Source organism: Aotus nancymaae, unplaced genomic scaffold (assembly GCF_030222135.1).
Source record: "Aotus nancymaae isolate 86718 unplaced genomic scaffold, 86718_ANA_hifiasm-v0.15.2.pri h1tg000028l, whole genome shotgun sequence".
In the NCBI taxonomy this organism is placed as follows: domain Eukaryota; kingdom Metazoa; phylum Chordata; class Mammalia; order Primates; family Aotidae; genus Aotus; species Aotus nancymaae.
In genome coordinates this window covers 39742575-39759838 of record NW_026988441.1, presented here as the reverse complement: position 1 = coordinate 39759838, position 17264 = coordinate 39742575, and the positions used below count along the sequence as shown (strand labels likewise).

At 54.3% G+C, this 17264-nt stretch overlaps 1 protein-coding gene across 3 annotated transcripts in view; it reads left to right on the top strand.

Annotated features, from left to right (window-relative positions):
- The first annotated feature begins 4901 nt into the window (after positions 1–4901).
- The window catches only part of HDGFL2 (HDGF like 2), a 29036-nt gene continuing 16673 nt past the window's right edge, over positions 4902–17264 (top strand). For 2 of the 3 annotated variants that reach the window (XM_064382061.1, XM_064382060.1), the window contains exons 1-4: positions 4902–5027; positions 8006–8082; positions 8176–8314; positions 16144–16344. In XM_064382061.1, the coding sequence (XP_064238131.1) occupies positions 4956–5027; positions 8006–8082; positions 8176–8314; positions 16144–16344 (489 nt within the window). In that variant the 5' untranslated portion in view covers positions 4902–4955. Of the gene's footprint in view, positions 5028–7096; positions 7241–8005; positions 8083–8175; positions 8315–16143; positions 16345–17264 lie in introns of those variants that run through there. The other variant, XM_021676676.2, reaches the window with a different exon arrangement.

The following is a 17264-nucleotide window of genomic DNA, read 5'->3' as shown; positions in this document are numbered from 1 at the left end:
CTTTTTGGCCTGGCGTGTTGGCTCACGCCCATAATCCCAGCACTTTGGGAGGCCGAGGTGGGCGGATCACGAGGTCAAGAGATCAAGACCATCCTGCCCAAGATGGTGAAACCCCGTCTCTACTAAAATTACAAAATTAGGCCGGGCACGGTGGCTCACGCCTATAATCCCAGCACTTTGGGAGGCCAAGGCAGGTGGATCACGAGGTCAAGAGATCAAGACCATCCTGCTCAAGATGGTGAAACCCCGTCTCTACTAAATTACAAAATTAGGCCGGGTGCAGTGGCTCACGCCTATAATCCCAGCACTTTGGGAGGCCAAGGCGGGTGGATCACGAGGTCAAGAGATCGAGACCATCCTGGTCAACAAGGTGAAACCCCGTCTATACTAAAAAAATACACAAATTAGCTGGGCATGGTGGCGCGTGCCTGTAGTTCCAGCTACTCGGGAGCTGAGGCAGGAGAATTGCTTGAACCCAGGAGGCGGAGGTTGCGGTGAGCCAGGATCACGCGATTGCACTCCAGCCTGGGTAACAAGAGTGAAACTCTGTCTCAAAAAATAATAATAATAAATAAATAAATAAAATTAGAAAATTAGCTGGGTGTGGTGGCATACATCTGTAATCCCAGCTACTCGGGAGGCTGAGGCAGGAGAATTGCTTGAGCCCAGAAGGCAGAGGTTGCAGTGAGCCGAGATAGAGCCACTGCACTCCAGCCTTGTAACAGAGCAAAATTCTGTCTCGAAAAATAATGATATATATATATTTTTTGGCTGGCTGTGGTGGCTCATGCTCTAATCCCAGCTCTTTGGGAGGCTGATGCAAGGGGATTGAGTCCAGGACTTCAGGACCAGCCCTGACAACATAGTGAGACTGCCATCTCTAAAAAAAAAAGAAAAGAAAAAAGGGCTGGGTGTGGTGGCTCATGCCTGTAATCCCAGCACTTTGGGATGCTAAAGTAGGTGGATCACCTGAGATCAGGAGTTCAAGATCAACTTGGCCAACATGATGAAACCCTGTCTCTATTAAAAATACAAAACTTAGTGGGGTGTGGTGGTGGGTGCCTGTAATCCCAGCTACTCAGAAGGCTGAGTCATGAGAATTGCTTGAAACGGGGAGTAGGTGGTTGCAGTGAGCCAAGATCCTGCTACTGTACTTCAGCCTGGCAGCAGAGCAAGACTCGCCTCAAAAAAAAAAAAACTGTAGTGATGGGGTCTCACTAGGTTGCCCAGGCTGGTATAGATCTCAAGTGATCTTACCACCTCAGCCTCCTAAAGCCAATATGGCGAAACCCAGGATGACAGGTGTAAGCCACCTCGCCCAGCCTTTGAGTGTAAAGGTGTTAGAACTGGATTCTTTTTTTTGATATGGCGTTTTTGCTCCTCTCACCCAGGCTGGAGTGCAATAGTGCTATCTCAGCTCACTGCAACCTCTGCTTCCTGGGTTCAAGCAATTCTGCCTCAGCCTCCTGAATAGCTGGGATCACAGGCCTGCTCCACCGTGCCCGGCTAATTTTTTGTATTTTTAGTAGAGATGGGGTCTCATCATGTTGGACAGGCTAGTCTTGAACTCCTGACCTCAGGTGATTCGCCTCCCTTGGCCTTCTAAAGTGCTGGAATGACAGGCGTGAGCCACTGTGCTCTGGCAAAAAAAAAAAAAATATATATATATATATATATATATATATATATTTTTTTTTTTTTTTTATGGAGTCTTCCTCTGTTGCCCAGGCTGGAGTACGGTGGCATGATCTTGGCTCACTGCAACCTCTGCCTCTTGGGTTCAAGAGATTCTCCTGCCTCAGCGTCCCCAAGTAGCTGGGACTACAGGCACGTGCTACCATGCCCACCTATTTTTTTTTTTTTTTTTGTATTTTTATTAGAGACGAGGTTTCACCATGTTGGCCAGGCTGGTCTCGAACTCTTAACCTCAATAATCTGTCCACCTCAACCTCCCAAAGTGCTGGGATTACAGGCATGAGCCACGGAGCCCGGCCAAAAGAAAATTTGCTTTCTTTTGAGACGGAGTCTCACTCTGTTGCCCAGGCTGCAGTGCATTGGCGTGATCTCAGCTCACTGTAACCTCTGCCTCTCGGGTTCAATAGATTCTCCTACCTCAGCCTCCTGAGTAGCTGTAATTACAGGCACGCACCACCACGCCCAGTGAATTTTTGTATTTTTAGTAAGCATGGGGTTTTGCCATGTTGGTCAGGCTGGTCTCAAACTCCTGACCCCCTGATCTGCCCGCCTCGGTCTCCCAAAGTGCCGGGATTACAGGCGTGAGCAACTGCGCCCAGCCAAAAAATTTTTTATAAAGATGCAGTCTTGGCCGGGCGCGTTGGCTCACACCTATAATCCCAGCACTTTGGGAGGCCGAGGTGGGTGGATCACGAGGTCAAGAGATCGAGACCATCCTGGTCAACATGGTGAAACCCTGTCTCCACTAAAAATACAAAAAATTAGCTGGCCATGGTGGCACACGCCTGTAGTCCCAGCTACTCAGGAAGCTGAGGCGAGAATTGCTTGAACCCGGGAGGCGGAGGTTGCGGTGAGCCTCGATCGTGCCATTGCACTCCAGCCTGGGTAACAAGAGCGAACCTCTGTCTCAAAAAAAAAAAAAAAAAAAAAAAAAAGATGCAGTCTTGGCCAGGCACGGTGGCTCACGCCTGTAATCCTAGCACTTTGGAAGGCCGAGGTGGGTGGATCACCTGAGGTCAAGACTTCAAGACCAGCCTGGCCATCATGGTGAAACCCCATCTTTAAAATAAATAAATAAATAAAAATAAAAATAAAAGATGCAGTCTTCCTATGTTGCCCACAATGGAGCACAACTCCAGTGGCCATTCACAGGCACAATCACGGGTCACTGCAGCCTGGAACTCCCAGGCTCAACTCATCCTCCCGCCTCAGCCTTCCAAGTAGCTGGGACTACAGGCATGAATCACTGCACCTGACTTAACCTTTTTTTTTTTTTTTGAAAGGGAGTCTCACTCTGTCGACGGGTTGGAGTGCAGTGGCATGATCTCGGCTCACTGCAACCTCCACCTCCTGGGTTCAAGTAATTCTCCTGCCTCAGCCTCCGGAGTAGCTGGGATTACAGGCACGAGCCACCACGCCCGGCTAATTTTTTTTTTTTTTGTATTTTTAGTAGAGATGGGGTTTTCCCATATTGGCCAGGCTAGTCTCGAACTTCTGACCTTGTGATCCACCCGCCCCGGCCTCCCAATGTGCTCGGATTACAGGTGTGAGCCACCGTGCCCAGCCACTTAACCATTTTTAAGTGTACAGTTCAGTGACATCAAGTATATTCACATTGTTTTGCCACCATCACAGCAATCATTCGGTTTCATCTTGTGAAACGTAAATTCTGCCTCATTAAGTAACCAACTCCTGGTAACCTCTCCTACTTTCCATGTCTATGAATTTGACCACTCTAGGAACCTCCTATGAGTAGAGTCATAGAAGACAGTATTTATCTTTTAGTGTGTGAGTGATTTGATTGAGGATAACAATATAAGGTTAATCTTCATTGCAGCCTGTGTAACAAATAGCTTTTTTTTTTTTGGAGACGGAGTTTCGCTCTTGTTACCCAGGCTGGAGTGCAATGGCGCGATCTCGGCTCACTGCAACCTCCGCCTCCTGGGTTAAGGCAATTCTCCTGCCTCAGCCTCCTGAGTAGCTGGGATTACAGGCACGCGCCACCATGCCCAGCTAATTTTTTGTATTTTTAGTAGAGACGGGGTTTCGCCGTGTTGACCAAGATGGTCTCGATCTCTTGACCTCGTGATCCACCCGCCTCGGCCTCCCAAAGTGCTGGGATTACAGGCGTGAGCCACCGCGCCTGGCCCGAGTTAGAGCTTCTAACACTTCCGGTATTTCCTATTGCCCGGCTTAGTTTGGTGCAGACTCCTTACAGTCCTATCAGATCTTAAAGGATCAGTACCATTATGAGCCCCATTTTCCAGGTGCAGAGACTGAAATCAGTACCATTATGGGCCCCATTTTCCAGGTGCAGAGACTGAAGCCCAGGGCAATCAAGTAACAAGTAACTTGGTCACACGGTATTCAGTACATTTTTCTTCAATGACTGAATATGTCTGTGAGGTGTTTTGTGGCCCTGGCATATAGTAGGTACTCAGTAAATTTTTACTAAGTGAAGAAGTAACTATTCTGTGCGTTTTGTGGCTGTTTATCCTAAGAGTTCCCCCGGGGCCAGCCCCTTCCTCTAAGCCCCGCCCCCCGAGCTGGCAATGGCCCATCTCTGTTTCATGTTGTATCGCTCCTCTGTCGATAGCCAATGGCCGATGCCCTGCTGAAGTCCCGCCTCTTGTAATGGCCAATGCCTGCTCCCTACCTTGAGGCGCTTCTCTTGTGGTATCCAACGGCTTGCAGATCTCCTTTAAGCCCCTTCTCCTGAGGGAGTTAGGCTGTCAATGACCCGCCCCCTGCGTTGACTCATTGGCCTTCTTTATCTAAGGTATCCAATGTTCCGCCCCACTGATATCCCCTTCTCTTGTGGCAGTTTATGTCCCGCCTCTCTCCCTTAAGCTCCACCCCTTTACTCCTTTAGCGCCCCTGTTTGTCTCCTCCCACATTTTCCCTTTCACCTCCCATAACCTCCCATTAGGTCTCTAGGTTACGCCCCTTGGGTCTGCCCGTTATCCAATCCCGTTAACTATTCTGCTCCAACCCTTGTTCTAATTGGTCGCCGCGCTTCTCTGTCCCCCGCACATGGTCCTGAACGACGGCTTTGTCGGCGCGTGACGGACGGAGGGCTGAACTTCCGGTGGCGCAAAGCCCAATAAGCGCGTGCCGGCCGGCTGCCCAGGCGGCCGCCCCCGCCCCCTCGGCGTCCGGCTCCCGCCCCCGGCTTCGCCTCCCGCTGCCGCCGCCGCCGCCGCCGCAGCCGCTACTGCCGCTGCCGCCGCTTCTCGCGGTCTGGGCCTCCCGCCGTCAGCATGCCACACGCCTTCAAGCCCGGGGACTTGGTGTTCGCTAAGATGAAGGGCTACCCGCACTGGCCAGCCCGGGTGAGGTCGCGCGGGAGATGGGGCCGGTGGGGGGGGTGGGGCAGCGGGGGCCCCGGGCCGGGGGCAGGCGCGCACCGGGGGACGGCGGACGTCTGGCGCCTGAAGGAGTCGTGCGTCGGGGATCTGGGGGGCCTGGGAGTGTCCGGGGCCTGCAGGAACCGCGTCCCAGGGGTGTGGGGGGGGTCCTGGGCCGCAGGGAGCCGGGCCCTGAGAGTCTGAGGGTGTCAGGGGCCTGCAGGAGCCGCGCCCTGGGGGTCTGGGGGTGTCCAGGGCCTGCAGAATCCGCCCTCTGGGGGGCTGGGGGTGTCCGGGGCCTGCCGGAGCCGCACCCCGGGCGTCTGGGGGGTTCAAAGTTGCACGGAACCGCGTCCTTGGGGTCTGCGGGTGTCCGGAGCCTGCAGGAGACCCGCTCTGGGGGTTTGGGGTGCCCGGGGCCTGCAGGAGCCACACCCCGGGGTCTGGGTGTCCTGGACCTCAGAGAGCCGCGTCCTGGGGGTGTCCGAGGCCTGCAAGAGCCGCACCCCGGGGTCTGGGGCCCTTGGGCCTCAGGGGTCCGTGCCTAGGGGTTCTGAGGACGTCTGGGGCCTGAGAGACTCTCGCCCTTGGAGAATGGGAGTTCTGGGACTCAGGGGGCCGCACCCTGGGAGTCTGGGGGTGTCCTAGGCCTGAAGGAACTGCGCTCTGGGGATATGGGGGTTTGGGGGTATCTGGGGCCTGAAGGAACCGTCCACCAAAGGTATTGGGGTCCTGGGCTCAAGGAAGCTGTGCTCTGGTGGTCTGGGAGTGTCTGAGGCCTGAGAAATTCTTTCCCTGGGGGAATGGGGTTCTTGGACCTGAGGGAGGCGTGCCTTGGAATCTGGGGGGTGTCCAGGGCCTGAGGTTGCCATGTCTTGGAGGTTTGGGAGTGTCCGAGGCCTGAAGGAGCTGCACGCCAACGGTCTGGGGATCCTGGGCCAGAAGAAGCTGTGCCCTGGGGATCTAGGGGTGTCTCGGGCTTGAGAAACTTTCCCCCTGGGGGTCCTGGACCTGAGGGAGCTGCCCTCTGGGGGTCTGGGGGTGTCCTGGGCCAGAGGGTGCCATGCCTTGCGTATCTGGGGGTGTCCGGGGTGCCAGGGCCTCAAAGAGTCACGCACAGGGTGTCTGGGAGGGTCTGGGACCTGAGGGACTCTCACCTGAGGGTCTAGGGGTCCTAGGCCTAAGGGCTCAAGGTTCAAGTTTGAGCAGAACGGGGGAACTTGAGAGTTGAGGCCAGGGGTGAAATGTGATGGTGGGGGAGCCCAGGCTGAAGCACTCCCTTGTGGAGAAGCCCAGTTTTGAGAGGCTGGGGGGCTGATGGCCATGCGCTAGGGGTCCAGAGTTGGTGGATGCAGCCATGCGGGAAGGTTAAGGGTCAAGGCCAAGGGAAGCTGGGACCCTTGAGTGAGGGACTGCATGTAGGGGAATGGGGCTGGGGTCTGTTTACAGATTCACTGTGGCTCGGGGAACCGGACCTTAGAATGAAGTTGGCGTTGGGCCTGTTGGGGGACCCTGGGGACTGGCCCCCTGTGGGGAGGAGGATGTAGAAGCTGGTTTTGGGGAGACTTGAGGGTGGGGTGGTCCAACCCCAATGCTTGAAATGGAGACAGGCCTGGGCCCAGGGAGGGGGAGCACATCTGAGGGAAGGGGCTGGCTGAGGGGACCTTGGGTGCCCCTTTAGAGGAAGCTGGGGTCCTGGGGACCTGGATGGTTCCAGGTGACCTGGCCTGAAGGATGTCCCATGCCTGGGAGTCCCAGATATGCGGGTGGGTGAGTTCCAGGCCCTGAGGCAGGGGCAGGGACCCCAGGCTACTGTCATCTCCAGGTCTCAGGGATAAGTCTCCCAGGACTGAGGTTGGTGGAATCTGCCCGGTAGGAGTGAGGAATTTGGCACGGGGTGGAAAGCTGGGGCAGCAGGGAGGAGCGGTGGAGGGGGAGGCCACACGGTGCCCAGGACAAGAACCATCCCAGGTCCGAAGCTGGCACTGCCGCTAGGAGGGGTGGACTGTGGGTGGGTCCTGGGTGAGGCAGGAAAAGCAGCAGCCCTGGGAGGCATGCCGGGCTGGTCCTCCGGCGGACTGAGTTTGGGATGCTTCTGGCGGGAGAGGGATGCTGGGGCTGGCTGCCCATGGCCGAGCCCAGGGGCCAGGGACTCTGAGAAAGTAGCTCAGAGGAGACCTGAGCAAGAAGAAAGCTGGGCGAGTGGGGCAGGGAAGATCAGGGGCCCCCAGAAGCTGGAGACATGGATGGGGAAGGAATGCATTGGGACTGGAGAAGCCCCTCCAGCCTGATGTGCTGGCGCCGACTTTCTTGGGAGAGACCAGAGCAATGCAACTTCACAGGGACTTACTCCCTTTCCCAGCTCTCCTCTTCCCAGACCACTCGCTTTTCTCTCCCGTATCCCCCCTTCTCCAGCCGGCTCTCCAAGCACCTGATTGGAAGTGAAGGGGCTGCTAGCCTCCTGTGGGGAGGTGACTGACAGCTCCCGTAGCCCATGGGCCTGCAGGGAGAGGGTGGGACTTCCTGGATGCTCAGGGCCGGCTCTTGCAGCCCACCCCCCACCCTCTGCATCCTTGGAGCTGCCAGCTGCATCCTCTGGGGGACCGCCCGCAAGCCCCTCTTTGCGGGAGGGGTCCCCAGGAAAGGTCCTGGGAGTCCATAGATGCTGAGCCTGGCCCCTCCCCCTGGTTGCTTCAGAGGGCCGGATCTGACTTTGCTCAGGTGGACCACCTGCCCTGGGGCCAGCTCTCTCCCTGGGGTGGGGGGAGATCTCTCTGGGTAGGGTACAGCTTTGCAGGGAGGGTACACAGTAGAATGCAGCTTCCTATTGGGAAGGGGCTGCTGCTTCCTGTGTTGAAGGCTCCCCTCCTCCCATGTGCTTTGCCCCAAGCCCTGTGGCTTGTTTCTTGGTGATTTCCTGGGTCATTGGGTAAAGCCACCCCCTGACTGGCCTCTCACTGCAGATTGATGACATCGCCGACGGCGCCGTGAAGCCCCCACCCAACAAGTACCCCATCTTTTTCTTTGGCACACACGAAACGTAAGTGTCCCCTGCTGGGGCTTGGTTTTCTCCTCTGGTGCCTCCCGGGGGGACCTCACTCACCTGGGACTGGCCCCTGACTTGCTTTTCCAGAGCCTTCCTGGGACCCAAGGACCTATTCCCCTATGACAAATGTAAAGACAAGTACGGGAAACCCAACAAGAGGAAAGGCTTCAATGAAGGGCTGTGGGAGATCCAGAACAACCCCCATGCCAGCTACAGCGCCCCTCCGGTGAGTACCCAGGGTGGAGCGCCAGCCTGAAGGGGGCTTCTGAGGGAAGAAGAGGCCGCCAGGTCAGGGTCTTTCCTTTGGGCGCTGTGGACATGTGGCGCTTGATCGTTCCCTGTGGTGGGGCGTTCTGGGCCCTGGAGGTGCTGAGCAGTGTCCCCACCCCATTCATGATGACAGGTGTCCCCAGACATTGCCCAATGTCCCCTGGGTGGAGGGGGCGCAGTCAGCCCTGGTGAGAACTCCTGCTCTAGAATCAGCCTAGATTTCTTTTTTTTTTTTTTTTTTTGAGACAGGGTCTCACTGTCACCCAGGCTGGAGTGCAGTGGCGCGATCTCAGCTCACTGCAGCCTCCACCTCCCAGGTCCAAGCGATTCTCCTGCCTCAGCCTCCCGAGTAGCTGGGATTACAGGTGCCTATCACCACACCTGGCTACTTTTTGTATTTTTAGTAGAGACGCGGTTTCACCATGTTGGCCAGGCTGGTCTTGAACTCCTGACCTCAAGTGATCTGCCTGCCTCAGCCTCCCATGGTGTTGGGATTATAGGGATGAGCCACTGCGCCCAGCCAGTCCAAGTTTCTAACAGAGTGTTGTCATAGCTCTCATAAAACCTTTTATTTTCTTAGGAAAAGACATTTTTTCTTTGAGAACACCCCCCTCTTTCACTGTTACTGCAGATTTTAGAGGAGTGAAAAAGGCTGTAGTTTATAGATATGAGAGTTCTCAATCAGGTGGAAAAAAACACTGAGAATCAGATGACATCTCGCTGGCAAATGGGTGTCTGGCAGTATTCAGGGAAAGGAAGGAATTGAGAAAAATAGAAGCCAAATTGCTAAAAGGCCGTGGAAAGATGGGAGAAAGGTGCCTTCTCTGATATTTTGGGGTGAGATGGGGAGTGGGGAAACTGAGCTGGGGTTCTTTCTTCTGCTTATCCACACTGCTTTTGAGGTTTCTGTGAGAGGCTGGGGGCTGGGGGTAGCCCAGGCGTAGCAGGGGCGCACATGCAGTTGGTGACGAGGCCCAGGGAACTGACCACAAGCTAGGGAAAGCTTGGCCGCTAGGGAGGAAAAGGACACCCGAGGTGGTCTGAGCCGAAGAAGGCAGGAGGGGCCGTTGGTTTTTGCGAGTGGAGGATGGAGTCTCTTTGTGGTGCCTGGTCCTGCTTGAGAACCTGGGGTCTTGAGGCGGCCTGTCTCTGCCTCTCCTTCGTCTCAGCCTGGGCTGGGTGGCACTTGCAAGCATTTGCTCCTGGATCCGCAGACGCTTCGGTGTTGACACCTGCCATGCGCACATGCTACGCTGGGGACCAAGAACACTGGATGAGTCAGGCACAGTCCTTGCCTTCTGGGAGCTCACAGTCCAGAACTGAGGATTCACTCAGATGTCTTTTGAGCGCTGAGGATCTGGCAGCCCCTTCTCAGGGGGCAGGGGCCCGCTAATGTTGCCTGTTGCTGGTATTTTACGCTAATACCCACGGTGTGTCTAGGAGACCGAGATTTCCCTGGTTTTGACACTTGCCATCTTTCCCCAGGCCGTGCCTGTCCCCAGCTTGGATGGGTAGGTCGGAAATCCTTCAAGGTAGTTGAGTTTCATGGGATCTTTTCCTGGCCCCAGGTCAGCTTCTCTTTGGTTCTGTCCTGAGCTCACTACCTCCTGGTGAATCATCACACCGTCACACCGTTTAATATTTATTGGACACCTGCAGCTTGCTAAGCTCTGTAGAGAGGCCTGTCCTCGAGGAAACGAAATTAAGCCCTTCACAGATCCCCCAAGATGAGAAGTAGCTTTAACTGAGACCAGTGCCGCTCTTGGCTTCTCTAGCCCATCTATGCTTCCAAATGCAATGTGTGTTTACGGCGCAGATTTCTGGTCGGGCACAGTGGCTCAGGCATGTAATCCCAGCACTTTGGGAGGCCGAGGTGGGTGGATAATGAAGTCAGGAATCAAAGACCAGCCTGGACAAGATGGTGAAACCCTGTTTGTCCTAAAAATACAAAAATTAGCCAGACGTGGTGGCACACGCCTGTAATCCTAGCTACGTGGGAGGCTGAGGCAGGAGAATTGCTTGAACCAGGGAGAGCAAGACTGTGTCTCACAAAAAAAAAAAAAAGAAAGAAAGATGCAGATTCCTGGGCCATTCCCCTAGAGGTGTAGATTTTAATAGTGTAGGACAGGAGCCTTGAAGTTTTACTTGCCAAGTTTTGTCCTGGATGCTTCTTATTTTTTTTTTCTTTTTGAGATGGAGCCTGATCCTGGCTCACTGCAACCTCCACTTCTCGGGTTCAAGCAATTCGCCTTCCTCAGCCTCCCGAGGTGCTGGGATTATAGGTGCCCACCACCACGCCCAGCTAATTTTTTGTATTTTTAGTAGAGTCAGGGTTTTACCATATTGGCCAGGCTGGTCTCGAACTCCTGACCTCGTGATTCGTCCACCTCAGCCTACCTAAGTGCTGAGATTACAAATGTGAGCCACCACGCCCTGCCCTTTTTTTTTTTTTTTGAGACACAGTCTTGCTCTGTCACCCACGATGGAGTGCGGTGGTGTGATCTTGGTGCACTGTAACCTCTGCCTCCCTGGTTCAAGCAGTTCTTCTGGCTCAGCCCCCTAAGTAGCTAGGATTACAGGTGCCCACCGCCACGCCCGGCTAATTTTTGTATTTTTGTAGAGATGGGGTTTTCACCATGTCGACCAGGCTGGTCTCGACCTCCTGACCTCAGATGATCCACCCACCTTGGCCAGTGTGCTGGGACTACAGGCCTGAGCCACTGCACCCGACCTGTTCTGGATGCTTCTGATGTAGCCAGTACACATGCTGGCTTTTAGAAGCACAGCTTTATGGGAATCTGAGTAGTTTCTCTTTTGATTTGAGACAGGGTATGATTCTATCGCCCAGGCAATCGTGGCTCACTGCAGCCTCAACCTTCCAGGCTCAAGTGATCCTCCCTCCTTAACTTCCTGAGTAGCTGGGGCTACAGGTGTGTGCCACCACACCCAGCTAATTTTTGTTGTTTTTTTTTTTTTTGAGATGGAATCTTGCTCTGTTACCCAGGCTGGAGTACGGTGGTGCAATCTTGGCTCACTGTAACCTCCGCCTCCCAGCTCCGAGCGAGTCTCCTGCCTCAGCCTCCTGAGTAGCTGGGACTACAGGCACATAACCCCATGCCTGCTAATTTTTTGTATTTTTAGTAGAGACGGGGTTTCACTGTGTTAGCCAGGAAGGTCTCGATCTCCTGACCTCGTGATCCACTTGCCTTGGCCTCCCAAAGTGCTAGGATTACTTCGTGAGGCACCATGCCTGGCTAATTTTTGTATTTTTAGGAAAGATAGTAGAGACGGGGTTTCACCGTCTTGGCCAGGCTGAGTCTTGAACTCCTGACCTTGTGATCCACCCACCTCGGCTTTACAAAGTGCTGGGATTACAGGCATGAGCCACCGTGCCTCGCCTTTTTTTTTTTAAGCTGGAGTTTCGCTCTTGTTGCACAGTCTGGAGTGCAATGGCATGATCTCGGCTCACTGCAACCTCTGCCTCTTGAGTTCAAGCAGTTGTCCTGCCTCAGCCTCCTGAGTAGCTGGGATTACAAGCATGTGCCACCACCCCTGGCTAGTTTTTGTATTTTCAGTAGAGATGGGATTTCTCCATGGGTCAGGCTGGTCTCGAATTCCCTACCTCAGGTGATCTGCCCGCCTCGACTTCCCAAAGTGCTGGGATTATAGGCGTGAGGAACCGCACCTGGCCAAGACTCATTCTTTTATCTTTCTTTTTCCTTTTTTTCTTCAAATTCCTTTTTACCATTTCTTTGTACAGGCTCATTCTTTTAGCAGCCTTAGCGCAACTAGTAATGCCACTGAGAGTGGACTGAAAGGCCTGGGTCCCATCCCTTCGAGAAGCCAGTAGCTGAAAAATGGTAGTCTGCCCTGGTTCCAGTGGCATTGCCTTTTGGTCCTCACAGTAATCCTGAGAGTGGCCCAGGTGGGAGGTATTTGTTCCATTGACTGAGCAGAATGAGACTCAAGGGTTTTCTCAGATGGGCCGATCATGGTAGCTCATGCCTATAACCTCAGCACTGCGGGAGGCCAAGCGGGGGCGGATCACTTCAGGTCAGGAGTTCGAGATCAGCCTGGTCAACGTGGCGAAACCCTGTCTCTACCAAAACTACAAAAGCTAACTGGTCTCACGCCTATAATCCTAGCACTTTGGGAAGCCAAGGAGGGTGGATCACCTGCAGTTAGGAGTTCGAGACCAGCCTGGCCAACATAGTAAAACCTAGTCTCTACAAAACAAAAATTAGCCAGGTGTGGTAGTGGGCACCTGTAATCCCAGCTACTCGGGAGACTGAGACAGGAGAATCGCTTGAACCTGGGAGACAGACGTTGCAGTGAGCTGAGATTGCGCCATTGTACTCCAGCCTGGGCAACAAGAGCGAAATTCCATCTTAAAAAAAAAAAAAAAAGTGGGAGCCGAGGCCAAGAGCCAGCTGTATGGGGAGGTGGGCCTGGGAGCCAGTCCTGGCTCTGCCCCGTGCTCACTGGGAATCTTGACCATTGAGCTGTCCCCCCTCAGATGTCCCCCCTTTCTGAGCCTCAGTTTCCTTTTCTTCTTCTTCTTCTTTTTTTATTTGAGACTGAGTCTCACTGTGTTGCCCAGGTTGGAGTGCAATGGTGTGATCTCGGCTCACTGCAGCCTCCACCTCCCGGGTTCAAGTGATTCTCCTGCCTTGGCCTTCCTAGTAGCTGGGATTACAGATGTCTGCCACCACACCCGGCTAATTTTTGTATTTTTAGTAGAGATTTCACTATGTTGGCCAGGCTGGTCTCGAACTCCTGACCTCAGGTGATCCTCCTGCCTCGGCCTCTCAAAGTGCTGGGATTACAGGCATGAGCCACTATGCCTGGCCCTCAGTTTCCTCATCTTGAGGATTTGGTAGTGCTGGCCTCTCAGTGGGCTCCTGGGAGAATCCAGTGAGAAGATGCATGTTGACACTTAGGAATCGCTCTGGGGAATGGTGGAGGGGATACTTGGGAACAGGGAGGCAGAGCTGGCTTTGATCTTCTCTTTTCCAATTTAGTCACCCCCCTGCCCTGATCCCCGAAGAGACAGCGAGAGAAATGAGCTGTTCCCCTCACTCTTTCAGCTGGGGGAACTGGAGGTTGGCTGGCTTTGGCCTTTTATTGCTGGGATCTTCTCTGTACCTCCAGTGTTCGCGTCCTCCGGACCTCTTGGTGTGGGTTAGATTTCCTAAAACCTTTGCTGTAAGGCAGTTCAACCCCAGGACACCCAGAGGTCCCGGCTTTATCCACATGCACAATGTAGAGGAAGTCACTTCCCTCCCACAGACTCAGTTTCCCCACCTGTGGGACATGCGCAGTTTTCCCAACTGCCGGATGGAGCTGCAGAGGCACAGAGTGGGTCACAGTTGGTCAAAAGCAAGGAGGGATTTGTTTTTTTGTTTTTGGTTTTTTTGGAGGCGGACTCTTGCTCTGTTGCCCAGGCTGGAGTGCAATGGCGCGATCTTGGCTCACTGCAACCTCTGCCTCCCGAGTAGCTGGGACTACAGGCGTGTGCCACCATGCTCAGCTAAGTGTTGTATTTTTTAGTAGAAATGGGGTTTCGCTATGCTGGCCAGGCTGGTCTCGAACTCCTAACCTCGTGATCCACCTGCGTCGACCTTCCAAAGTTCTGGGATTACGGGTGTGAGCCACCTCGCCCAGCCAGAAAAGCCTTTTTTTTTTTTTTTTTTAAAATACGGAGTTTCGCTCTTGTTACCCAGGCTGGAGTGCAATGGCGCAATCTCGGCTCACCGCAACCTCTGCCTCCTGGGCTCAGTTAATTCTCCTGCCTCAGCCTCCGGAGTAGCTGGGATTACAGGCACGCGCCACTATGCCCACCAAATTTTTTGTATTTTTAGTAGAGACGGGGTTTCACCATGTTGACCAGGATGGTCTCGATCTCTTGACCTCATGATCCACCCGCTTCGGCCTCCCTAAGTGCTAGGATTACAGGCTTGAGCCACCGCTCCCGGCCCAGAAAAGCCTTTTTAATGAGGAGTGGCTGTGGTCCAGGCTTCGGTGTCAAGGCTGACCATGCTTGTATCTCAGGTCTGCAGCTATTCACTGTGTGATCCTGAGCTGTTAGTGAACCTCTTTCTGCCTTTTTCCTCATCTGCAAAATTGGACTGGTCATTCCCAGCGGTTACATGGGGCATTGATACGTCCCACAACTGGCCATGGCTCCTAGGTTACTGGAACTCACCAGCTCCTCCTGTGTAAGATTCTAGGGCATTAGGGGTGGGCTGCGTGGAGGGGGCCACCAGGAGGGAGCCTGGGTCTCCTCCTCCCTGAGCTGCTACTCCCTACCCCCAGCCCTTCCCTCCTTATCGGGGATGCTCCAAAGAGAAACCCCAGGTGTGCGAACCCTCCCCCGAAGACTCTGTGGGAGAGACGTGGTGGAGACCCACCTCGAGAGCGTTATTACTCTCAGCGTTCTCCGTTTGGGGCCTGACCTACTTAGTCTTACCCTTTTTAATCTTGTCAAAAATTATACAGACAGGGCCCTGTCGCTGTGCCACAGGCCACGATGACATGAGGGAGACAAAACGTGCTCACGGCCGAGCAGCGAGGGCGCTGCCACACCCGGTTCTCATTTTCCTGGTGTGCAGAGTGGGGACCGTTAGCCTGCATCTGTGTGCGGAGGATAGTGTGCGCCTACTATGGGCTCCTGGCCAGGGAGGAACACGCTGAGCTGGGAGGGAGCTGGGAAACTGAGGAAGGGCCGTGGTTCCCTCCTGTGGTTCCCTCCTCCTGGCCCTCTCTCCTGACCAGCGCTGACGCCCACATTCCTCAGCCCCCACTTCCTTTCTGTCCCGGCATCGCTGCTTGCGCTGGCGTGGCCTTTACCGTGTCTTCCCTGCTCCCTCTGGCCCGGCCGCAACACCTGGGCACAAATGTGGGCCTCGCTTTGCCTGTCCTTCTTGGCCTCACTGCCTGTGAGCCCCGTGACATGCCTCTCACCCGTTCTCACACCCGCATCTCCTCTGCCTCGCTCTCTCCCGGCCACTGTGTGTGCCCACTGCAGCCTGTCACGTGCCATCTTGGTCATCACACCAGGAGAATGTGGCTTTTTGGTTTCATAATTTTTTTTTCTTTTTTGAGACGGAGTCTTGCTTGTCGCCCAGGCTGGAGTGCAGTGGCACCATCTCAGCCCACTGCAACCTCCACCTTCTGGGTTCAAGTGATTCTTGTGGCTCAGCCTCCTGAGTAGCTGGGACTACAGGCACGCAACACCACACCTGGCTAATTTTTGTATTTTTAGTAGAGACGAGGTTTCGCCATGTTGGCCAGGCTGGTCTCGAACTCCTGTCCTCAGGTGATCCGCCTGCTGCGGCCTCCTAAAGAACTGGGATGATAGGCATGAGCCATCGCGCCTGGCGGCAAGCATTTCTTGACCTCTTACTGTGTTCTGGGTGCTGCCCTAGGTGCTCCACCTCCACTTCCACGTCTTCCTGGTCACAGGCCTCTGAGGTCAAAACAGCCATCCCCATTGCCGGGATGTGGTCACTGAGGCACAGAGAGGTTGAAGTTACTTGCCCCAGGTTTAACCCTGAAGGCTCCGGCCCGAACCCAGTGCCCACCATACTTGAATCCATCTCACTCTCCTGCCTTCGTTTTTTGGCCTTTCTGGGCCTCAGTTTCCCCATCTGTAAAGCCAGGAGACTGCACCCCTGAACATCACACACATCTTGCGTGTGGTTTGTGTCTTCTGGGTCACGGTCCTGATGGGGGAATCCACTCAAGACGGGTGGTGATGCACGGTCTCTGCCCCGACTCCCACAGCCAGTGAGCTCCTCTGACAGCGAGGCCCCCGAGGCCAACCCCGCCGGCGGCAGTGACGCTGATGAGGACGACGAGGACCGGGGGGTCATGGCTGTCACAACCGTGACCGCCACAGCTGCCAGTGACAGGATGGAGAGCGACTCGGACTCAGACAAGAGCAGCGACAACAGCGGCCTGAAGAGGAAGACGCTGGCGCTAAAGGTAGGGGAGGACCGTGGCGGGCTGGCCCTTCCTCCCCTCGCTCTGACACCCGCCTGGCAGCCTGCTCTCCCTCCCCTGCCCTTTTTTTTTTTTGAGACAAGGTCTAACTCTCACCCAGACTGGAGTGCAGTGGTGCGATCTCAGCTTACTGCAACCTCTGTTTCGCGGGTTCAAGCAATTCTCCTGTCTCAACCTCCCTAGTAGTTGGGATTATAGGCACCCGTCACCACGCCTGAGTAAGTTCTGTATTTTTAGTAGAGATGGAGTTTCACCATGTTGGCCAAGTTGGTCTTGAACTCCTGACCTCAGATGATCCACCTGCCTTGGCCTCCCAAAGTGCTGGGATTATAGGCATGAGCCACCGCACCCCCGTCCGCCTTTCACTCTGTCACCCAGGCTGGTGTGTAGTGGCACCATCTCGGCTCACTTGCAACCTCCGACACCCAGGTTCAAGCATTTATCTTGCCTGAGCCTCCCCAGTAGCTGGGATTACGGGCAACCACCACCACACCTGGCTGTTTTGTTTTTGAGATGGAGTCTCACTGTGTCACCAGGCTGGAGTGCAGTAGCATGATCTCAGCTTACTTCAACCTTTACCTCCTGGGTTTAAGTCATTCTTCTGCGTCATAGCTGGGATTACAGGTGTGTGCCATCGTGCCTGGCCAATTTTGTATTTTTAGTAGAAATGGGAGTTTCATCATGTTGACCAGGCTGGTCTCGAACCCTTGACCTCAGGTGATCCACCTGCTTTACCCTCCCAAAGTGCTGGGATTACAGGTGTGAGCCATGGCGCCCAGCCCCTTTCTTTAATATAATTGTTTTTCAGTATGCATTTTAAAAAAATTGAGTTCTAATCCACACACCATGAGATTTTTTTCCTTCCTAAGAATGCAATCCAGTGGTTTTTAGTGTGTTCACGG